Source organism: Hipposideros armiger, unplaced genomic scaffold, assembly GCF_001890085.2.
Source record: "Hipposideros armiger isolate ML-2016 unplaced genomic scaffold, ASM189008v1 scaffold_129, whole genome shotgun sequence".
NCBI classification, from domain to species: domain Eukaryota; kingdom Metazoa; phylum Chordata; class Mammalia; order Chiroptera; family Hipposideridae; genus Hipposideros; species Hipposideros armiger.
The window spans coordinates 2,396,727-2,422,367 of NW_017731479.1; the positions used below are offsets into that span (position 1 = coordinate 2,396,727).

At 37.7% G+C, this 25,641-nt stretch overlaps 1 protein-coding gene and 1 pseudogene across 1 annotated transcript in view; one reads left to right on the plus strand and one right to left on the minus strand.

Moving 5' to 3' along the window:
* The window catches only part of SPPL3 (signal peptide peptidase like 3), a 115,474-nt gene that overhangs the window by 32,942 nt on the left and 56,891 nt on the right, over positions 1–25,641 (minus strand). The window contains exon 2 of the mRNA XM_019649158.1: positions 8,659–8,736. Coding sequence (XP_019504703.1) covers positions 8,659–8,736 — 78 coding nt within the window. The remainder of the gene's footprint in view (positions 1–8,658; positions 8,737–25,641) is intronic.
* Positions 2,988–3,227, plus strand: LOC109386214 (cyclin-dependent kinases regulatory subunit 2 pseudogene; annotated as a pseudogene).

Below are 25,641 nucleotides of genomic sequence, written 5' to 3' on the forward strand. Positions count from 1 at the left end.
ACCAAGTGATACGATAGCAAGGATGTAAAACTGAAACTTGCATACATTGCTGGTGGGAATGTAAACTGGTACAGACACTTTGGAAAACAGTCTCGCAATTTTCAATTTTCTGGCCAATATTCAGGTTTTCGATTTCTGTGAGTGGGCTTTGAGATTGTGTCTTTTGAATTTTTCCATTTCATCCAAGTCATCAAATTTATTGGCATCAAGTTGTTCATAGTAGTCCTTTATTATCTTTTTAATACCTGTAGGCTCTGTAGTAATATCACCTCTATTATTTCTGTTGTTTTGTGTTTTCTCTTTTTTTTTTCTTGATTAGTCTGGCTAGAGGCTTACCAATTTTATTGTTCTTAAAAAATTAGCTTTTGGTTTCACTGATTTTTTTCTAACAACAGAAAATATCCATTTCATTTATTTTGGCTCTGATCTGTATCCTTACCTTTTGTTTGCCTGCTTTGGGTTTAATTTGCTGGGTTTCCCCCAACCCTCCTAGTTTATTAAGGTAGAAGCTTAGCTAGGTCACTGACACCTTTTAATTCTAATCTAGGCATATAAAGCTGTAAAACTGATGTTCCACTGTCTTCTCACTTGCACTGTTTTTAATGAGAAATCGGACGTCCATCTTTATCTTTGTTCCTCTGTACTGAACATGTCTGGCTCCTGCCCCTTCTTTCCCTGGCTGCTTTTTGGATTTGCAATTTTATCACTGGTTTTGAGCAATTTGATTATGGTGTGCCATAGTGTAGTTTTCTTCATGCTTCCTGTTCCTAGAGATTATAGAGCTTTCATCTGTGGGTTATAGTATTTTTCATGTGCGGAAAAATTTTGACCATTCCTTTTTTCAAGTATTTTTCTGTTCTTTCTTTTCCTCTCTTTCAGAAACTCCAATTATATTAGGCCACTGGAGGTTGATGTTCAATGTGCAATGACAGCTCAATGATACTCTTTTCATTAAATTTATTTTTTCTCTTTTCTCTATTTTGGATAGTTTTTATTGTTGTGCCTTCCAGTTCATGAATCTTCTTCTGCAATGTCTAGTTGCTGTTAATCCCATCCAGTGTATTTTTGACTCAGATATTACTGTTCTCATCTCCAGAAGTTTGATTTCGGTAGTTTAAAATATCTACCTAACTCTTTGGACATATGCAACGCAATTATACTATCTGTTTTGATGTACTTCTCTGCTAATTCTAACATCTATGTCAGCTCTGGGTTGATTTTGATTGATTATTCTCATCATTGGTTATGTTTTCCTTCCCCTTTGCTACCTGGTAATCTTCGTTTATATGCCAGACTTGGTGAGTTTTACCTTTTCTCAATATTTTTATATTCCCATTAGTTGTTTGATATTTTTATAGTCCTATAAATCTTCTTGAGCTTTGTTCTGGGATGATGTTACTTGGAAATAATTTGTTCAGGACTTGCTTTTATGATTTATTAGGCAGGTCTGAAGTAGTGTTCAGTGTAGGCTAATTATTCTCTACCATTGAGGCAGGGCCTTTCTGAATACCCTACCCAATGCCACATGAATCATAAAGTTTCTCCAATCTGGCTGGTGAGAACACGTACTTTTCCCTCTAAACTTTTCACATTATTCTTTCCTTAGCCTTAGGTAATTTCCTCACATGCATGCATTGATCAACACTCTGATGGATACTCAGAGGGCCCATCTACAGATCTCTGGGGTTTTCTCTCTTTGTAAGCTCTCTTTTGTATTCTGACTTATTAACTTTAGCTGCCTTAGTCTATACATGGGGAAACACGGTATGTATAAATCCCTGTGTGCCTTTTGGGTCACATTTTCACAAGTTTATCACAGGCACTACACCAGCAAGTAGAGTGCTTTAGTAAGACTATTTTGGCTGAGGGAGAGATGCTGGGAGAATTTTCAGTGGTTGTCCAGGATAAAGGGACATATGGACATGTAGGCCTGCTTAGGTTCCTTGGGCGCCGTGAGTACTATTAAACAAATATGTCTTTCCCTCCCTCCGTCCCTCTTCCCTCCCTAACTCAAGTGTCTTGCCAGTAATAAACTGCCTAAGAAACTCTAAACCAGTCTCACATTATAACCCCTGGGTCTATCTATCTATCAGAATAGTCTCTTTTTAAGGCTTTCATTTTTCCCTCTAGTTAGTGTGTTCTCTCTCTCTCTCTCAATGCGCTCCTGTAGGTCTGTCAAACTCTTTGGGGACATACTGCTTAGATGAGTAATTATGTTATTTTTTCAGAGCAGCTGGGAAGATTAAGGAGAGACAGGTGTCAGCTTTAAGTAATACAGGAAGTCTAGCAAAGCTCAGCTAAGGGATGACAAACATAAGAGCTCCTAAATCAGGGATTTGTTTTGGCTTTCAGAATCTAGTTTGATTTGGTATAGTTTTTCCCTTTGTACTTAGAAATGGGAAATAACCAGTCCACCTCATAAATCTTTTATCCTTTATTTTATGAACTTCTCTTACAGAGCTTTCCATCTCAAAAATGGCACCATCTTTGGATCCAGTTGTTTAGGCCATAAACCCTGGAGTCATCCTTGACTCCTCTCTCTCTCACACACACTATCCATTCCATCAGAAATCTTGTCCTAGATCCCACTGGTTATTAGCCTACTTAAAGCCATCGTCATTTCTTACCTGTACTAAGGGCAATAGTCTCCCAATTCCACTTTTCCCTCTGACCCACCAATCTTGGTAAACATAAACTAAATTATGTCACTTCTGGCTCTCAACTTTGTTGAAGGTTGATTTTTCCAACTGCACATGAACATTGTCCAGGTCTGACCAGGTGCTAGGCCATTAAACAAGTCTCAGCAAATTTAAAAGGACTGAAATCATAAAAAGTATGTCTCTGCCCACAATGGAATTGAATTAGGTTGTTGAAACTGCTTTCAACAGAGTGGAGTCGTTGCCATGGCCAGATGCCGACATTGCACAGGCTGCCTCTTCTCTTCCTGCCCCGTCACTCCCCTTCCACACCGCCCACCTGCCAGCAGGATGGCCCAAAGGCAGATCTATTATTCAGACAAGTACTTCTATGAGCACTAAGAATACCAGCATGTAATGTAATCCAGAGAACTTTCTAAATAAGTACTTAAAACCCATCTGATGTCTGAAGAGAAGTGGAGGAAGCTCGCTGTCCAATGGAGTCTGGGCTGGGTTCATCACATGATTTGTGAGCCGGAACCACATGTTCTTCTCTTTAGACGATTTCTTCCAAAAAATCAACAAAAATGAGGTATAGCTGGAGATTGTCAATTAAATCTTTTTCAAATTTAATGTGTATGTGTATATAAGGTAGTATTCAGTGACTACTTAAAAATGTACAAGTCATTCACCTGTACCTGTTCATGAGCTGTATCCTTCACAGCAACTGAGCTCAGTTAAATGCAGCTGCAAGTAGGTTACTGTAAGGTATTTCAAATCAAATTTCTTCTAGTCTAGTCAGTTTTTCTCTTAATATAAGTGCCTATTTGACTTTACCTGTTACCTTTGTTAAAGTTTGTATGTTGAGGGCGGCCGGTTAGCTCAGGTGGTTAGAGCTCATAACCACCAAGGCTCATAACACCAAGGTTGCTGGTTCGACTCCCACATGAGCCAAGGAGCTGTGCCCTCCACAACTAGATTGAAGACAACTACTTGACTTGGAGCTGATGCATCCTGGACAAACACACTGTTTCCCAATAAAATTTCTTAAAAAAAAAAAGTTTGTATGTTGAATAAAAATTAAAAAAATTCCTTTCAAGAACAGAGAGAATTTTGAAATATCCCCAAATATTAGGAAAGTAAGCAACACATTTATAAAGAACCCATGGGTTGGAGCATTTGAGATCTTGCTCCCTAGCATATGTTGTCAGTTTGGCTCAAATAAACTCTTGTAAAAATTAAAAACAAATCAAGTCAAAACAAAAAACCCCATGGGTCAAATAAAACCACCACCAAGAAAGTTAGAAAACATCTTGAATTGAATGCAATGAAAATATAACAGAAGTTATGGGATGCAGTTAAACTAGTGCTTAGAGGAAACTTTGATGCTTTAAATGACTATGTTAAAAAACAAGAAAGGTTTCAAATCAATTAACTTGAGCTTCTTTCTACCTTAAGGAACTAGAAAAAGAGGCTTCAACTAAACCCAAAGCAAGCAGAAGGAGGGAAATAATAAAGATTAGAGTGCAAATCAATGAAAACAGGAAAAAAGAGAAAAATCAATGGAATCAAAAGTCTTTGAAAAGATCAACAAAATCGATAAACCTTTAGCTATTGGGTTATCGGAAGATTCATGACATATTTTTGCAATGAAAAACAGAAAAAAATACGTCATGACTTTTCCGACAACCTAACAGATTGACGAGAGGTGGGGGTTGGGAACATGGAGAGGCACAGAAGACACAAATGAGTAAAATAAAAAAATGAAAGAGGGACCATCACTACTGACCAATAAAAATTAAAGGGATTATAAGGGAACAGTATGAACAAACTGATGTCAACATGAGACAATTTAGAAAAATGGACAAATCCCAGACACACAAATTACTGTAACTGACTCAAGAATAGAATATCCAAGTAGACGTATAAGAAAGAGAGTTAGTAATTAAAAAATCAACCCACATGCAACGGTAAAAGAACTGGAATGGCTACACTAACATCAAACAAAGCAAGACTTTTAAGACAAAAACTGCCACTAAAGATAAAGAGGGGCATTTTATCTCAATCAATCAGGAAAATATAAGTTATAAACATACCGAAAGTGAAAAGACAAACCCACAGGCTGGGAGAAACTCTTTGCAAATATTTAACTAACAAAGGACGTCAATCCACAATATATAAAGAACTATCAAAAGTCAACAACAAAAAAGACAACCTAATTTTAAAGTGGCCAAAAAGATTTGAACAAATACTTCACCAAAGACACCCAGATGGTAAATAAACACATGAAGAGATGCTCAACACCACCAGTCATTAAGTAAATGCAAATCAAAACCACAAGATATCACTCATATCCATCAGAATAGTAGAATAGCTATAATCAAAAAGACAGATAGTAAAGTAAGAAGAGAAACTGCAACTCTCATCTACTGCTGGGAGGAATGTAAAATGGTGCAGCAGCTATGAAAAACTGTGGCAATTCCTTGAAATGTTAAACACCGAGTTACCAATGAGCCAGCAACTCCATTACTAGGTATTTACCCAAAGGATATGAAAACATATGTCCACACAAAAACTTGTACATGAATGTTCATAGCAGCCAAAACATGGGAACAACTTAAATGTCTATCAATTGATGCATGCATAAACAAGAGAGTAGTAGTATATTTGGCAATAAACAGGAATGAAATACTGATGCATGCTACAACATAGATGAACTTTAAACAAATTATGCTAAGTGAAAGAAGCCTGTCACAAAAGGCCACATGTTATATGATTCCACTTATATGAAATGTCCAGAATAGGCAAATCTGGGAAGACAGAAAAAGGTTAGTGGTCACCTAGGGCATGGGAGAGAGGGAAGGGGACTGACTGCTAATGGGTACAAGGTTTCTTTTGGGATGATGAAAATGTTCTAAAATTGGATTGTGGTGATGGTTACACAACCTAGTCAAGTTTACTAAAAACCACTGAATTATATACTTTACATGAGAGACCCTGATGGTATGTATATCTCCAAAAAGTTTTAAAAAAAACAACAAAAAAGCCTTTACCAATACTTAAAGGCGGGGAGTAAAAGTGGTGAAATAAGCAGGAAAAAAAACCACCCAAACAAACAGAGTATGTACAATTCACATGATTGGGAGAACTAGTATCTAGAATATTTAAAGAAATGTTACAATTCTGTATGGACAAATAACCCAATTTAAAAATGGGCAAAAATTTGAATGGACATTTCACCAAAGAAGAAAATTCACATGCCAATAAGCACATGAAAGGATCCTCGTATCTTTTCAACATCCTAATCTCAATTATAAGGGAAATGCAATCAAAGCCATGAGATATCATTTCACACCCTAGTACTAGAATGGTTATAATAAAAAGACTGACAATACGTGTTTAAGAAAGTTCTTACCTGATAGTGAACTGTATACTTAAAAATGGTTAAAATGGTAAATTTTGTTATGCATATTTTACCACACACAAAAAAAACCCTTACACCAGTACTTAAAAAAAAAAAAAAAAGGTAAGTAGTGAATAAAGCAGGAAAGAAACAACAAAAAAAAAATCTTCCCATAAAGAAAAGTCTGACTTTAGATAGCTTTCACTGGTGAGTTCTATCACACAGTTAAAGAAATAAAGATTTTACATAATCTTTCCCAGAAAACAGAAAAGGAGGAAACACTTCCAAAGTTATTCAATGGGGACACTGTAAATGTATAATTAAAGGCATCCTGACTGACTTTGTGCAGAAAATGTATTTACCCAAGTATAAAAGACCTAAGGTACTTGATCAGAAGTCTTCACAATCTGATCCAGTCCAGGCTTTGTTACCAATGAGCTGTGTAATCTTTGTCAATTTACTTCATCTGATTGGGTTTCAGTTTCCTCATTTGTAAAATAAGGGAGTTCACCACAGAAATCTTTTCCATTGATACAATTCTGTGGTACATTTATAACATAAAATTTTGTTTAAAACCTACCTGATCCTAAATTGGTATAACCCTTCTGTAAAAACAATATGGCAACATGTAGTAAGAGCCAGTTCATACGCTCTGGAGAAGTATTTCAAGTTTTGGATATTTAACTTAAGGATATAATTCAACCAAAGCAAAAGAATAAATAAAAAGATGGTCACTTTAACAGCCCACATGTCTAAAAAGTGTGGAATAAGATAGAAACACAAAAGAATATCAAATTACTAAAAATCAGGATGAAGATGATTGTGAAAAATAGTTTTGTTAGGTGAAAATAATCAGACTATAAATTATTTAAACTACGAAAATGTATACAGTATATAAGTATATGCCAAACAAAAGGTCATATGTATTAATGAAAGTACAGCAGGTCCTCAAATAATGTCGTTTAGTTAAAACGTTGATAAGATGCTGCAGAAACTGAACTTTTATCAACTAGCCTATGGTAAAACTGGTTTCGTTATACTTAAAGTTGTAAAACCTATTGATGACATTAAATGAGGTTTTAGTGTATAGTATTAGGGTTGTGATTCTAAAGATTTTTTAAAATTACCAAGTCTTTTGAAATGCTGACACGCTATATATGCAAAGAGAAAAAATCAGAAACTTGTCTAAAGGACAGAGATACAAAGTATCAATATTATATTGATAAGGTTCTAAGTTGCTCTGGCTTGATTAATGCTTCCTAAAAGTCATTATGAACCCAGGGCTCTCAATAAAAGTCTCAAAGACTGAAACTTTTATCAGTTGATAACTATAATTACCAACGGTATTTTACTCGGTGTTGAGATAAAGCCTGAAAGTCTATGATGTTGCCAAGTACCCATTAAAACCCAGAAATAAATACTGGATAGTTGAAAATCCAAATGTCTATTTCATTTATCATCATCACTCCCTTTCAAGTTCTCAATTTAAAATTTCTCACGTGGCTTTCACTTTTAAGTGTTATCAGCCACAGAACTAGTTGAGGTATATAGCCACTAATGTTCCTTTCAAGAAAGGAGGGTGAAAAGAAAGGAGTGAGCATCTAGCTTCCAGATTTTCCTTTCTCTTCTTATAGCTGCCTGCTAGGACAGAAATTCAAAAGGATCTAGTTAGTCTCAGCATTTCCAAGGTCAGGAGAGAAAGTACTTGGTAAATGCTAATGTCCACAATTCCAATGATAGTAGGTTGAAGCATAGGAAATTATTTCCATAGGTCAAAAAAGTTGACTATGGGCAGTTTCATATGGCTCAACCTATGTCAATGCCTCTGTAGTAAGAAAAACTTTTTGTTCCAGTGGGACTGTGGAATCACTGTCAAGGATTCTCTCCTTAACCTTCCCAATGAGTGTGCATATGTGAGTCATTATTTTCAGAACCAGGATTTAAGCAATTCGTGTTTGCATGTTTGTATTAAAATGCCCAAGTCATAAGCAAAATCAAAAGTGTTTCAACAGCAGCCAAAATCAGAGAATACAAATCTCAGAATTATCCCGTTCTAATTCAATTCCTGTCAAAGTCATGTTTCTCTTCACAGAGCAATAAATTTTAGCACTAACTCTTTCAGAGCAGTGTGTCTTCCAACTCCAGCTGAAATTAATCCTACTTTGATGGATGGACTTCAGGGGTATTCTGCTAAGTGAAACAAATCAGACAGAGTAAGACAAATACCATATGATTTTACTTGTATGTGGAATCTAAAGAACAAAGTAAACGAACAAACAAAACAGAAAAAGACTCAAAGAGAACAAACCGATGGTTGCCAGAGGAGGGGGGCGGGGCTGGGTGAAAAAGGTGAAGAGAGTAAGACACAAATTGGTAGTTACAAAACAGTTACAGAAATGTAAGATAAAGCACAGAGAATATAGTCAATAATATGGTAATAACTGTATTACCCAGGTGAGTACCCAGTTGGGTACTAGACTAATCAGAGGATCACTGCACATATTATATAAATGTTTAATCACTACACTGTACATCTGAAACTAATATAAAGTAATATTGAATGTCAACTGTAACTGGAAAAAAAAAATTTTTTTAAATCCCACTTTGAGAGCATCTTACCTGAAACTACCATAGACTATAAGTAGAATGGAAATCAGAAATGTAGACACTTGACTGGAATCCACCAGGGAATAGGCCCTAGAGAAAAAAAGAGGGAAAAACAATTTTAATCACATAGCAGGAAGTCCTCATGGAGTTACAGTCTAATGGAGATCTACAAACCCCACTAAGTTGTTAATTTTATCTTTAATAAGAAAAAAGGTACAAATTAGCATTAATAAAACAGCATAATTAAAATGAGACTTGCTAGTTTAACACAAAGAATAAATGTATAGGCTCACAGTTATAACTAGTTAACATTCACAGGATGTTGAATGCTATCAATGTAAAAATCCCATCTGTATATGATCAACAACATATGCTTAAAACATCTACTACCTATTTTAAAAGTAACAAAATATCTACCAACTCTGTACCAGGGATAAAAAGTCCCAGTGACCAAACTTTTATCAGTTTGCACTTGAATTACTGGTTTTGCTCAGTGATGAGGTGAAGCCTGTATGTCTCTCCTGAATGCCGTTTCCATTTGTATAATTGCCTATTGGTTCTCTCCATCAGGGAAGAGAAGTTCTTAAAGTCAACAGATCCAAAAAGCAAGTCATTATTCTTCCCTTCACACCTGATTGAGCCTCTCAAGGAATGATTTATGATCCCCTCAGTGTCAAAGCCAGAATCTGTTGCATTCTTGACACCACCCCACTTCTCTTACTCCCCCACATGTATGCACAGCAACTTCCTGCAACTTCCACATTCCCACGTCCGCTACTTCTCTTGCTCCTACTGCCAATTCCTTTACTCCCTTCCATGGCTTGACCATCAGAAATCTTGTTTGCAAGTATGTCTCCAGGAGTTCACCCTCCACACTACCCATTCTTGTTAGGGATTTTCCTAAATAAATTTCTCTTCCTTTTTTCATTTCAGCAACTATTTCACAATGGCTCCGTGCCAGACACTCTGCTACTCACTGGGGATGTAATAAATAAGATTGTCTTGGTCCTGCCCTAAATCTTTTCTAAAGGAATAAAAAAAAATAAATTTCATTCTAAAGGAATTAAAAAGCAAAAAGTTAACATAAGCAAGTGAATATAATCATGGAAAATGTAAAAAAGGGGAAAAAGACAAGTACAGGATACTAAGAATTGCAGGGCGGGGGGGGAGAGGAGAAGGTGCTTTCCTTAGGGAGGTATGGAATAGGAGACACAATACACAGGACTTGGCGGATGGCTGTGCCACTTAGGAAAAAAAGCAACATAGGAGGAGCAGATTTAAAGTTGGGTTTTGGATGTGTTGAGCAGACAGCTGGACGGATATCTGGGTCCAGAGGGCAGAAGCAGCTCTAAGCTGTAAGCTATACATTGGGAGCTCGCACCTTCTATGTAGTAATTGAAGCCATAGGTGTGGTAAGACCACCTAGCAATAGTGAGAAGAGCCTAAGAAACCTCCAAACTTTAAAGATCAGGTAGAAAAAAGCTACAAAGAAAACCAAAATGAAACAGGGAAAGAGGAAGAAAACCCAGGATAGTAGGGGGTAGTGATGAGAGTGTTTCAAAGCAGCAGCAGGACTGGATGTTGCCTGAATTTAAATCCTTGATCTACCCTTTTACTAGTAGTCGGAAATAGTTACTTAACCTCTCTAAGCTTCAGTTCTTCATTTGTAAAATAGAAATAATCACAAATACCTACTTCAAAGAGCTATTAATAAAAATGAAATAATCCATATAAAGAGCTGAACAATATAAGTACTCAATTAGCGTTCGTTGTTTGTATTAGGAAGGAGAGGTTGAAGGCTGCTGAGGTCAAGGAAGATGAAAACTACAGTGTCCATTGGGTTTATTTAAGTGTAAGTCACTGGTGACCTTAGCAAAAACAGTATTAGTGGAATGATGGGGATGGGAGTCAGATTGGAATTGGCTGAGAAGTTCAAGTTAAGGAAATGGAGATGGACAGCTTTTTGAGAAGTACAGGGAAGAGAATAGCAGTTGGATGGGAATGTAAGGATAAGGGAGGTCTTAACATTTTTTGAAAAATAGGAGATACTCAACCTTTTTTGTATGCTGACTGGAAATTATCCCAGTGAAATGGGAAAGACTGATGAATATAGAAGAGGAGAAGTTGCTTGTAATCGTTCTTAAAAACAGGATACATAATGAAATGTCACGATACGGTGTTGTGGTCTATAATGTCGGTTTTTGATTTTTAGTTATTAGAGATATTTAACTGAAGTATTTATGCGTAAGATCATATGGCTTAAGGTTTGCTTTAAAATATTCGGGGGGAAGGGGGGCAGGTGGAGGGGCCAGTTAGCTCAGGTTGGTTAGAGCGCAGGCTCATAATACCAAGGTAGCCGGTTGGATCCATGCATGGGTCACAGAGCTGCACTCTCCACAACTAAACTGAAACAACTACTTGACTTGGAGCTGATGGGTCTTGGAAAAACACTGTTTCCCAATAAAATCCTTTGGAGGGGGGGGGGAATATTCTGTGGGGAGGGGCAGGATAGATGTTTAAAAAAAGGTAAAAATTGTTTTTCATCATTGAAGCTGGAATGATAGGTTCGTGGAGTTCATTATACTCTTCTCTCTGCTTTTCTATTTTGAAAACTTACACAATAAAAAGTTTTAAAAAATAATTTCTCACCATTTCTTATAAAAAGGTAGAGTATTACATACATAGCTCTGTACTCCCCCACCCCCCTTTTTACAATATAGTCTAAAGATTTTCCTGTATCAATACGTAGAGAACTTTCTCTTTTTTAATTTTCTTTAGACATATGCGTAGTATTCCACTGTGTGTATACACCACAATTTTTTAAAAATCTCTTTTAGAGGGACACTGTGGTTGTTGCCAAAAATTCTGTTACAAACAATTCTATAATAAAGAGGCTTATGCATTGCACACACGTGAAATGATACATCTGTGCGAAGTTCCTAAAATTGAGATTGCTGGATTGAGGAGGAAATGCACTTGAAATGTGACAGATGTTGCCAAACCACTCTCTAGAGAGGTTAAATCATTTGCCTCTCACCAGTAATGGATTATTAGCGTTCTTGTTTTCAAAAGTCTTGTCAACAGTGAACACTGCCTAACATATATTTTTACCAATCTGACAGATGAAAATTGATATCTCAATATGGTTTTCCTTTGCATTAATTTTCTGATGTAATTAAAAACGTTTTCATTAATTAAAAGTGAGATTGAGCAGCTTTTCATATATGCCTAAGGGCTAGTAGGCATTTTAAAAAGCAATTAAAATTTTTTTTCCAGACTCCAGAGTTATAAAAAAATATAAGCAGTCTTTTTATCCTGAGGAACTTTTGCTGGTGTTTTACTTGAATGACTTGGCTGTTTTGTACCCTTTGTATTCTGAAGCATACTGTCATTACCTAAGAGGGGTGGATTACCATATTTTGCCGTGTATAAAGTACACCCATTTTTTGGCCCAAACTTTCAGGGAATAAAATTTCTTTCTTTTTTTTGGTTTTAAGATTTTGTTGGGGAATTGGGGAAGGGAACAGTGTTGAGGAATAGGGAAGGGAAACATTGTGTTTTTTCCAGGACCCATCAGCTCCAAGTCAAGTTGTCCTTCAATCTTAGTTGTGGAGGGTGCAAAGCTCAGCTCTAAGTCCAGTCGCCGTTTTCAATCTAGTTGCGGGGGGTGGGGGGGTGCATCCCACCATCCCACATAGGAGTAGAACCGGAAACCTTGTTAAGAGCATGCGCTCTAACTGCTGAGCCATCAGGTCGCCCATCGACAGCTGGTGGCTGCTCAGCTCAAGATGACGTGTTCAATCTGAGTTGCGGGGGGGGGGGGAGCACAACCCACCATCCCATGCGGGAGTTGAACTGGCAACCTTGTTGATAAGAGCACACGCTCTCGGGGGCGGCCCAGTGGCTCAGTTGGTTAAGAGCTCACTCAAGAGTGTGAGCTCTGAGCAAAAGCGGTTCGATTCACAGCCCGAGCTGAGCTGCCAACAGGTGGCAGGAAGGCTCAACGAAAAAAACCACACAAAACAGCACGCGCTCTTGCCAGCTAAGCCATCCTGCCACCTGTTGGCAGCTCAGCTCGGGCACATATCACTGGCCCATGTGGGAATCGAACTGGCAACCCTGTTGCTCAGAGCTCATGCTCCACCCAGCTGGCCCTCTTGTCTTAATTTTTTAATTCAAATTTTTATTTGTTTACATTTAGTTGCTTGTTTTTTGTATTATAAAGGAATTTTATGGGCCTGTCGAGTGGCTCAGTTGGTTGGGAGCAGGAGTCTGGGCAGCAGGATCGCCGGTTCAGTTCCCACATGGGCCAGTGCCTGCGCACGAGCTGAGCTGCCACTGAGCTGCCAACAGGTGGCGGGATGGCTCAGCTCCTAAAGGCAGGGTTGCCAGTTCTACTCCCACATGGGATGGTCCCGCAACTAAGATTGAACATGGCACCTTGGGCTGCGCTGCCCTGAGCTGCCGATGGGCCGCCAGATGGCTCAGTGGTTAGAGGTGTGCTTTTGGCAACAAGGTTTCCAGTTTGACTCCCATGTGGGATGTGGGCTACGCCCACTCGCAACTAGGATTGAACAGGCACCTTGAGCAGCCACTGGGCAGCCAGATGGCAGCTGGACTTGGGAGCTCGGCTGGCTGCACCCTCCACAGCTAGGATTGAAGGACAACAGCTTGGCTGTTCCCCTTCCCTAATTCCCCAACACTGTTCCCCTTCCCCAATAAAATCTTTAAAAAAAAAAAAAAAAGGAATTTAGCATTTATTTTTTAACATGTTATGGTACAAGAAATTTTATGTAACAAATAATTATGAAACACAAGAACAGGTACAAGGTACAGAAATTTTATGTACCGGTAACAAATTTATGATATTTACACATCACAGAAGGCCAAGAACACTTGGTTGTTTCAAGTTCATCTAAGTTCAACAAAACCGATTATCGTATTCCAGGGTATTATTTTGCATACAGATACCATCATTGATTTCTGGAGTTACACTTTTAACTCATAAGCATAAATAAAATAATTAAAAACATTTATATAGATACGGAATTAGTACTATCCATGTATAATGCACATCCTTAGCTTTCCCTCACAAATTTGGGCACAAAAGTGCGCATTATATGGTAAACTTCCAGAACGCAGTGTCTTAAGGTCTGATACTAGTGTTTATTTCTTTTGCAACATGTCTCAAATCAATGGAGACTCTCTGGAGACTCACCGCTTAAGACTTCTACAAGTCTGGGTTAAATTTTTGTGAAACCAGCTGCCTCTCCTTCACAGATCCTCTGTGCTGTGCTCTAGTCTGTGTGGCTGACCATCTTGTAGTCACTGACTTTCTTCAGTCTGGTTTTCAAGGCGAGAGCTTGCCCCTGTGCATGTGCAAAATACTCTCTGAAGAGGCTGTTTAGGGCTACCGGGTCTTGTGTCCGTATCCTGGCAGTAAACATGTTACTCATTGCAGAACTAAATACATGGCTTCAGAAAGAATCTTCCGAGATGTTTAATGGTTTCTTCAAGACTAAAATTATTATTTTATTTTTCAAATAAATCTTTGCAAGAAAATATAGTTAGAGCTGGCTCCTAATATAGCCCATAGTATTTTATAATTTATATTTAAAAAAATTTTAAAGTTATAATAACATTGTACACTGTACCAAGTATCACATAATTACAGGTTAGAACTTATTTCATGGTACTATTTGAAATTTCATGTATTTTCAATTCTAACTACCATTACAGACTTCTTACTAAAAAGTCTTTTAACGAAAAGACTTTCTTATAAAATACAGAACATGGATTAAAATTAATTTTAGCCAATTTGCATTTTTAAAACACTATCAATTTTATTTAAAAATTATAAAAATTAGTTTCTTATAAAAATGCAAATAACAGTAAGTCTATAAAGCAAAAGCGCAGAGCCTCCTCCCTCCTGTCTACACTCCCATTCCCTAGAAGTCAACACTATTTACAGTTTGGTGTATGCATCCTTTCATATAAATTGTGTGTATAGAGCACACCATGAAAACAGAAACGTCCCTGTTCTTCTATAATTTGCTCTTTTTAAAAACTCAATTATGTATCAGGAGCTATTCTTTTTTTTTTTTAAAGATTTTTATTGGAGAATTGGGGGGATGGGAACAGTGCTGGGGAATTGGGGGAAGGGGAATAAACAAGTTGCTGTCCTTTTGTTCTTCAGTCTAGTTGTGGAGAACGTTGCTTCACTGCCCAAGTTGGCACCATCACTGCGCTCTTCCCGGGCAAGGCACATCAGTCGCCGGCTTCTGGACAGCTGCTCACTGCAGCTGCTGGCCGCTCACACTGGCTGCTGGCTACATACGGTAGCCCATGGCAACCCACTGCCACAGGGGCTGCAGCCTACACAGTCGCCAGCGACTCATGGCAGCCCAGCTCCAGGTTGAGCTGTTGTTCAGCATCTTAGCTGTGGAGGGCAGTGTCACTGGCCCTCGTATGTGGGAACCGAACCAGGGCCCTCTGGCATCCCAAGCCAGTTCTTAACCATTGTGCCACTCGGCCGGCCCTTTTTTTTTTTTTTTTAATTGGGGAATTGGGGGAAGGGGAACAGACAAGTTGCTATCCTTTTGTTCTTCAGTCTAGTTGTGGAGGACATTGCTTCACTGGCCCAAGTTGGCACCATCATTGCGCTCTTCCCGGGCAAGGCAGATCAGTCGCTGGCTTCTGGATGGCCGCTCACAGTGGCTACTGGCAACACACAGTAGCCCATGGCAACTCACTGCAGCAGGGGCTGCAGCCTATGCCGTCACCAGCAACTCACGGCAGCCCAGGGAGCTATTCTTTTCTATTGCCTTACCATGTTGGCCTTTTGCTATAAAATTAAGACATGGAAAACTAGACAATATAGAATGCACTCTTTTCTCTCTCTTTTTTTTATAAAGAGAAATCTTTTGGGTTCAGTGAACACAACTTTTAACCACATGGACATTGTGATTCTCGTTTCTGTATTAATAACAGTGCTATCTACCAATGTTTTCACACTTTCTCATCTAACATAAAGTTCTGAATTAGGACGGTAGATTATGGCTTCTAAACGCAATAGAAACAAATGGATGCCTCTCTTTTCAGTCAATTTAAGATTTAGTGAAGATAGGAACATTTCTATTGCCCTTTTATCAAAGGCGAACCATGGAATCCCACAGGTAAAGATAACGTGCTCATCATGATACTGAACAGTCAAGCCTGTTATTGAAAATGACATTAGGAAGAACTGCATTATACTTGGGCAGATGTACTCTTAACAACTCCTATCTCGCCTGGGGGAATTACAAAAACATTGATATTGTATATAATATTACATTTTAAATGTGTATAGAATAGAAATCATTTTAGGGAAATAACATCTGCTTAACAAATGTGAACATATTAGAACATTTTGTTACTAACATTGAACACAGAATATTTCACTATCCTAAAACAACTTTACAATCAAGTTTTTCTTTGGGAAAAATTTACAAGAGAGCTTTCTGCCACTTAAATTCTCTAAGGTCAGGGACTTCTTGGCATAGATGTGTTGTATTTTATGAATCACCTAAGTTGCTTTCATTAGAGGATGCCTGTGTGAAGTTCAAGTAGAAATATGTACACTTTACTGTTAAGTCTTTTAAAAGCCCTGGAGACGGAAGGAACTATTATAAGCTGATGATAACCCTAAGATGTCCTTAGAAACATAGGTTCTCCCTCTCACACAAGTTTTCTTAATTACCCAAAAAATAATCTGCTGGGTCATGTTGTATCTTAATAAAAAGCAATAATCACAAAAATAGCAAAAGTAAAGTTTGAATAGAACATGAATTCAAATGAATTATACAGAGCTACGCTGTCCAATATGGCAGCCACTAGCCCCATCTGCCTATTTAAATTAAGTAAAATTAAAAATTCACTTCCTTACTGGCATTAGTTAAATTTCAAGTGTCCAATAGCTGGTGGCTACTGTATTGGATGGTCAGATAAAAGAACATTTCCATCACTGCATAAAGTGACTGCACTAACATACACCTGTATACAGTAGACCCTTGAACAACACAGGCTTGAACTGTGTGTGTCCACTTAAATGCAGATGTTTTTCAGAAAACATACAACTAGCCCTCTGTATTATGGATTGCAAATCTGTAGATTCAACCAACCACAGATCAAAAACAGTACATATTTTGAATCCATGGTTAGGAGCCCACCATGTATTGTTCTACACATGCATTTTACTACCAGATGCATAAAGGACTTGAGCATCCATGGATTTTGGTATGCGCAGGGGTTCTTGGAACCAATCCCCCACAGATGCTGTGGGACAGCTGAAGTTTTGGGAGAGTCAAAAGTTGTATGCGGATTTTCAACTGCATTGTGTGTGTGGGGTCAACTGTAGACAGATACCTGTGTTATATTTCAAAAATGGAGTTCTGGGAATTTATTGTTGGCAATAGCAACAACAGTTAACATTGGGCTGAGCATTTAACTCTTACAACCATTCTATGAGGTAAGTCCTACGTGTCCACAACCTCTTATCCAAAAAAAAAACCAATAAACACCCCATCAGGAACAGTACTCTATAACCAAATATTAATAGTCACACTAAGTAAAATAAAGATTATAACTAGTGTCATATCAGTTTATGGCAGGTTTTGCTTGCAAATGAGTAACAGAAATACTCTGGGTTTTCAGTTTTGTGCTTGGGAAATTGTGGGCCTGTGTGATTATCACCATTTTTGAGATGAGGAGCCAGGTACAGTTCTGAACATGGGCAACCTAACACCAGGGTCTCCCCAAATGATTTTATTATCTGCCCCAAACTTGGAGTCAGGAGGCTCCAGTTCCTATCTTTAATTATTCCATAGGGAGCTGTTTGAGCTTCCCTGGGCAAGCCTTTCCAATCTTTCCCATCTCTAGAAAATCCTCTGTTAGCCTAGATGAACTTGAAGGCCCAACTAACTTTTATTTTCAAGATTCTAGGTTTAACATTGTGTTTTTCCTCAAAAAAAGAAAGAAAAAGAAAAGAAATACTTCCAGAAATATCCGTTCACAGGTAACTGTCTTTCATTTGGCTAATCGCTGGCATGTTGTGGGTAAATTAGCAATGACAAAGATGACACTGTTTCCAGGCTACTGAAAACTGTTATTACATTTCTTCTTTTAATCACCCAATGTTTACAGATTCAAAAGTGGCTTATGTAAAACCTACATTATACCAGCAGAGACAGATGATGGTAATCTCTGGTTGGTTTAACAAACCCAGGGGAAATTCTCTTGGGTCACTTTTTAAAAACTTTGACCAGTCCCTAGGGTCTAGCCTCTAACCCACAAGCTTTTTTCACTTGCCAAATAGATTGTTTTGTTCAGTATTTGTTTATGCTCTTCGCTTCCTGAAGTAGGCTCAGTTTTCAACTACTCTACAAGCCCATAAAAATAAACATATAGCTATTTCAAAAATGTCTACAAGTTTTCGCTGCTAATCATGATGGTGAGGAAGAGAGCCTTGCCCATGCCTCTCTCTATTCTCTTTGCCCACACAAAGCGTTCAAGTTAAGATTCATCACCGCTTTAGAAATACACAGAGATTTTACCACAGGAATAATTGGGGTCTGTGCTCTGGGGTAACACTAGAATAAGGTAGGCAGAGGGGAAAAGTATTCCAAGGAAAAAGGGTAGACAGTCTGGCCAAGTTTAGAAAATCAAAGCCCAGCGATCTTATTTACTTCACAGCCTCTCCCTACCCTACCATCAACAGAAATGTGTCCTCTCTCAGGCTCTCCTCCTGAGGTGCTTGTTTCCAGATACTCTGGGTGCACATTAAAAACAGGAACTACTCTACACTCTGAAATAAAGGAATTCTTACTAAAATGTGAAAAGAAACTTAATACATGCATTTGAGACATGCCAAAATCAGGTTAGCCAAATAAATATACTGAAAACAGGCTTGAAAACTTTGCTAAATGATGGATTAGTATAGGTCAGCTGTTGAGTTGAAATATTTTCTGTGGTCATTACAAAAACCACTAATTCTTTAACTACATTCCCCCAGGCCTTAATAGAACAAAGACAAAGAGCTACCATAAATTTCTCTCACATATAAGAAAGATTATATTCTACACACTAAGATTTTTAGAACCATGCTGGATCTTAGTTGCTGCTCTAAAATCAAACATCTATTTCTAACTGCCTTACCAGCAAGTGCTTATAACACATATCCTGCTAAAAATCATGCCAAACGGAGACACAGAGGGCACTGTTCTATAACGTGTTCTGTGTCAGCCTTCCAGCTATACAATGAAAGCATTCTTGTCCACCCCACAAACCAAGCAACTACTATCCCAACCCTGCACACACACTGCCTTAGGCCAGCATTTTCCAAACTCTTTGGTCTTGAGACCATTTACACTCTTAAAATAGAGGACCCCTCAGAGCTTCTGTGATATTTATCATATTAGAAATCAAAATATTTATTCACTAATTCATTTATACACAATAAAACCATTATAGTGAACATAAATTACACTGTTAAAGGAAAGATAACTGTTTTCCAAAACAAAAGAATTTAGTGAGATGAGGGGTGTTCTTTTACATTTTTGCACACCTCTTTAATGTCCAGCTTAAATATAAGAAGGCCAGGCTCTCATACCTGCTTCTGCATTCATTCTTTTGTCACATGTTGTTTTGGTTGAGCTCTATGGGGACAGAAAATCAGGCCTTACACAGATGGGCAGTGAGGAAGGGGAGAGGTATTTTAGTCATCTTTTCAGATAACTGAGGATTTCTTCTTTGCCACTACACTAAAATTCAACATGTGGTAATTTCTTGAACATTAGTTGCAATGTGGAATCTGAAACCATATCAGTGATTTTTTAAAACTGTATTACATTAAAATCCAATTGACTATGCTATACTTTGAGTGGGTCTTTTACTTATGGATGATTTTATGACATCACACATTGGTCGTTTGGAAGATTGGCTCACTGAGTTATGCAGCTATTCCAGATGCCTCATTTCATGATACAATATCTGAAAAACCACATTTGTTAATATCATTCCTCAGGCTAATGATAACAAACCCAAATTTTCCAAAATTCGAAATTCCACTTAAAAGCTCAAATTTTATCATTGACAAAACAGTTTTTTTCCTTGAAGTGACAGGCTCACTTTGTTTTTGAGAAACTATCTGCCAAACACCAAGTGTGAATAATTTTAGTTTGTCCACTAGTCATTCTTCAAGTAAAAATGGTATTCCAAGAAAAAAGTAGCTGGTTCAGCTAGCATCTCAAATGACTGCACAAGTGATTTTCTCAAGAAAACCAATGGTACTTTAGCAGCAGAAGTGCTTAAAGGGAAACTTCCATTTTATCATTAAAAAATGTGTGCCTCGAGGGTTGAGATTTAATAAAAGTTTCATTGCTTTTCTAAGTGAAATTGCCTTAAAACAAACAAACAAACAAACAAACAAACAAACAAAAAACGCTGTGTGCATGGTGGTGAAGAATACAATGATTTACTAGTACAGTTTGGTGCAATTGCCTTGATTCATGTTATAGCACAGCAGGGGTTTTAACCACCACTGCTTTTCACCATAAGAAGAAAATTCAAAATGAAAAAGACAAATGACTTTAGTATCATTATGAACATAGTTTGACTGTGACCACCCCCACAAAGGGTCGGAGGAACCCCCAGGGATCCACGGGTCACACTTTGAGAACTGCTGCCTTATCCATTTACCCATAAGCCCTGGCTATACAAAACTGCTAGTCTTTTTTCACACGCAATCCTAACACATCACAAATAGTAAGAGGTAGTACAATTTTTTTGCATGCAAGATTTTGGGATTCAAATATAAAATGCAAAAAATGACTTATATTCCAGGTCTAAAAAATGCTACAATCTTTCCCCTTCATGATGGACAATGTTGGAATAGAAATTAATTTTTATTTTTACCTAAAATATTTGTCTAACATAATGTCCACAATAATTCTCTTCCACGTTTTTCCATATCTTAAGAAAAAAAACAAATATGTAGGCTTCAAAATGAAATAGGTATCTTAGCAAGCAAATCTCTAACAATAAATTCATCTTGATGTGCAAGATACAAAAGGTGAATGAGACAGAAGGTTACAATCTAATAAGAAAGACCCATCATACAAGATGGCAGAATATAATGTTTTAATAGAGAAATAAAGTGCTATGGGAGTGCTATGGGCCGCCTCATACCTGGGGTGGGCAAATTATTGTCTATGCTCTTCCGATGAATACAGCCAAGCTCATTCATTCGGCTGTTGTCTCTGGCTGCTCTAGCGCTTGCTGCCACGGCAGTTGAGTAGTTGTGACAGAGGCCGTATGGCTCACAAAGCCCAAAATACTATCTGGCCCTATACACAAAAGGTTTGCCAACCCTTGCCGTTGTTGCACAAGCGCACCTGGTCAAGAGGGTCAGCGAGTGTTAAAATACAGCCCACCCCTTTCCTCCTGGGGGATGCCTCTCCACACTGGGCACACAGCTTGCTGAGCCGTCTTGTGTCCTAGTGGGTGGATGCCCCCACCTGGTGGGAGGGGCATCTTTTCCTTTCACAAAGGTGATATTTATGAGCTTGAGCCCACCTGGCCAGGGAGGCACTATTTCTTATTTTGCACAAAGGGGTGTGTGTGTGTGTAGAGGCTAGCAACAGTCATGAATATCTCTGAGTCAATACCATGAAGATGGGGTGGATTTCCAATATCAAAATATATTTGGATTAGAAAGGGAGAATCTTCATTATTCATATCCCTCCATTAGTAGCAAATATGAAAAGAACATATATGGGACGTACCATAGGTTAATATTTTACATTTTACCAAGCTAATTGAGTGAAAAATTAATTACTTCCATTAGAGATACAAAATCTTGTAACTGAGCAAATTCCTGTGAAAGTAAGGTATTAAGTCTCCAAGGCAGTAAAGACTGTCTGGATTCGTTTTGTTTCCAGACATATTTTATTGCCTAGGGTAGATAAGAAAGAACTTGCAGGAGTTTCACTAAAACAGAAAAAAGACCCCACACTGAAGGCTTTCATGGTAATACGCTTCAATTCTTTCCTACGAATCACTCTCTTAGGTGTGTCTTCATATTATAATTTCAAAACCATGTGCATTTTTTTGTGATTTGAACATACATCCAGCAACATAATTGTGACTCCTGTGTTAAAACACTAGCAGCCAGAAATAACCTTATACTGACTGTAACAGAAATATTTATAAGGCAAGGGAAAAACTAGGCAATTGGATTCCTCAAAGTAAATAGGTATAAGAAGGAACTGTGTTTTATGCATTTTCATTTGACCAAGGGACTCATTTTCAGAAAAGAAAATTATAATGCAGATTTTGAAGACATTTTTGTACCACTATCTAAAATTGCTTTAGAACTTGAAATAAATTTCCTTAGAAACTTGCAAAAAGTTCGGTTAACATGCTCATCAGGGTTAATATTTCATAAAGGAACTGCTTCTGAATGTCTCAATACTCTCTCAGGATATGTGCCCATAGAACTTAGGTAGGCTTAGGTATACATCCCAAACAACTGAAAGCAGGGACTCGAACAGATACTTGTACACCCATGTTCACAGCAGCATTATTCACAACAGCCTAAAGGTGGAGGCAACCTAAGTGTCTATCAATGGAGGAATGGATAAACAAAATGTGGTATATACGTACAGCTGAATATCATTCGGCCTTAAAAAAGGAAATTCTGATACATGCTACAACATGAACTATGAAAACATTATGTTACATGAAATAAGCCAGACACAAAAGGACACATATTTGTATGTGTATGATTCCACTTATACGAGGGACCTAGAATAGGCAAATTCATAGAGATACAAAGAATGAGGTGGCTGGGAGGAGATGGCAGTTATTATTTAATGGGTATAGAGTTTCTGTTTGGTATGATGAAAAAGGTCTGGAAATGGACAGTGGTGATGGCTGCACAACAATATAAGTGATGTACTTAATGCCACTGAATTGTATACTTACAAATGATTAAACTGGTAAATTTTATGTTTATTTTACAAAACAAAATTGAAAAAAGGGGTATTTAACATTGCTTTAAAAAACCTGTAGCAAACTGATTATCACTGTATGTCTCATTAAAAGATTATTCTCTGTCATTTAATGCTGATAATAGCTTTAGAAATAATTTTAGAAAAAAAGAGTCTTGAAAGCATCCATAGAATCCCCTAATCTGGACTTTAAGAAGAAACATTCCAATGACATAAAAATGGATGCTACAGGTTGACATTTAATTATTTCCTAGTAGCTAACCTCTCCTAGTAACAAATCTATTTCTGTGGACGGGTGAAAAGGATCATTTAGTCACAGTGCTGCTTTCTATCAAGATAAACCAGAGATGTTCAAAAGGAATGTCCCAGAATGCGGGAAATTTCTAAGACAGGCTGAATTTCTGTAACAAATCTCCAATGCCCGAGGGGTACTTGCACATACGTATACTAAGGTCACCCTAAATTCAATACATTTAAACCAAAGAGCTCTCCCCATCATCTTGCAATATCTAATGTCTGGCACAAGCTCCAACTATTGGGTTGTTGGAAAAGTCATGACGCATTTTTACAACAAAAAACATAGAAAAAAATACGTCATGACTTTTCCGACAACCCAATAGTATAACTGCGTCTGGTCACTGTTCCACCCTGTCTTACGCATCACGGCACGCATGGCTGTATTGAAATGAATACTCTGCCAGATGCTGGCACTCCAAGATAGAGATCCAGCCCCTACCACCCACCAAGAATTGTCTAATGGGGAGACAGAGAAGTAAACGGCCGTCAAATTAAGTAATGACATGGACAAGTGTAGCAGTTCAGCCTGGAGGCCTATGGGAGAGTATGGCCTACTAGGAGATTATAAATACTAGTCAGGTAGGTTCTGTTGAGCTAGAGAGGAGAGAGCAAGAGAAGCAAGAGATTTGAGGAAGCAGCAGGAACAGGACAAACAGAAGAATGAGAAAGAGCTAGAACGTGTGTGTGTGTGTGTGTGNAGAAAGGCAACAACAGAAAGGTTAATAAGGCCAGGTCACTCAGACTGTATCTGCTGTCTCCACTAGTGTCTTCTTGACACATGTGGTTTCTGCCCTCAATATTCCATGGAACATTCTCTCCCCAAGATCAGCAACAATCTTGTTACTTCATCTGATAAACACTTCAGTCGTAGATGTCTATGTGATGTGACTCCTCTGGCCCCTTGCAGGATCTAACAAAAGGGGCCACTTCCTTTTCTTGAAACAATTTTCTCCCATATTCCACGAAATTCTCCTGAATTTTTTCCTATAACCTTCTTAATCTAATCTCCTTTCCCTCTGTCCATCAGGGCCCTGTCATCAGTTCTCATTTCTTACTACTCCACACATGGTCATGTCTTCAGTTACCATCTATACAGGCTGATGATTCCCTCCTCTAGGTAATCATGACAATCTTTTATTGAGCAGTGTGTCAAGTGTTGTATTAAGTGCTATACATTATTATCTCCTTTTTACAGATGAAGAAACTGAAACATAGCAAGGTGAATCAACCTTTTCTTTTTTACTGTAGTCACTGTGTTTTGTGTAATTCACTCTACTATGAAGAAATTTAAAAGAAAAGCAGGGAAAACTGCTATAACTAAAGGCAGGCGGAAGACCAATATAGCATATAATCCCGCTTTTTATTAAAAATGGGACTACTTCACATTTCTGTATTAGAAATTTTTTTTAAAAAAAACCACAATTTTTTAAAACTGTGCTTAGGGTCTTACTGGACATGTTAAGAAAAGGACAAAGAAGTCTTTGTGGTTTCTGATTTGGCTATATTTTTAACCAAATGCTAAAAGCTTATGTTTTACAGCTAAATGGAACATCCCATCTATGACAGATTTTCAAAGAGTCAAATTTAAAGATAAAGGTTTTCTTAAACTTCTAAAAGCACCAACATTACAATTGCACATGTACTTTAAGATTTATTTAGTCACATAATTACATCAAATGAGATCTTGATTCAGCACTAAATGCAGGTAAATGTTACCTTCCAGTTACTGACACTGCTTTTCACATAGGAAATGGCAGCAAACTCCCATATCCGAATTCATTTGAAAAGGCAGCCATAAAAAATTTAAGCGGCTACTATAATACATAGTTAGAAAGTTTATTTTGCAGATGGGCTGAACAAACATTTAAGGGTAAACAGACTTTTCAGTTTCCTTCCCTATCCCGCACTACCTTAAACCTATTAGACAGTCATTATATTTAGTAACACAAATGGAACATCTTAATTACTAAAGTCTTAAACTCATTTTTAAAAAGACAGGCCCAAGCTCAACGGCAGTTTGATTTAGAACAATTTTCACAAATTTTTAGTTTGTTAAATCCAAAATAATAGTTGTATTAAAGTCACAATTGAAGAACTGTACTAAAATCAAGCCAATTAGTTACTTAGGTTGAAAGAAAGATTGTAATACACTCAAAAGGAAGTTGTCAGAAAAGAAGCCCCCAATTCAGTGAACTGAATTTGCACTAAAACAGACCTGAAATATTCAGGAGTAATATTTTCTGTGGGTTATAAAATACTAAATAGCACCTATTTACTGAGACTCTTAAAGGAGTTTGGTTTAGGATATGGAAGAGAGAATGAAGGAGAGAAAAATCCAAAAGAAGTACAAGTTATAATCTTAACCCTCTGGGAAGAGGGCCCAGGTACATACAATAATATCAACAGGGCCAAGTCTCTCTCGTCTCACAGAAGAGAATTCCAGAGAGACTAACTGAAAGATTACCTTCTGTTTGGTGAGTAGGTTAAAATATGGCGGATCAGAATTCTAGGTTTGTCGGTAGGATTTTACCTGCTGGAGTTTGAATTACACCTGGAAACACTACTTTGATCAGGCAAGTAAAATCATAAAAGTGATACAGTGACATATTTGGAAAATCAATCAGGTAGAAATATATTCAGTATAGATGGAAGG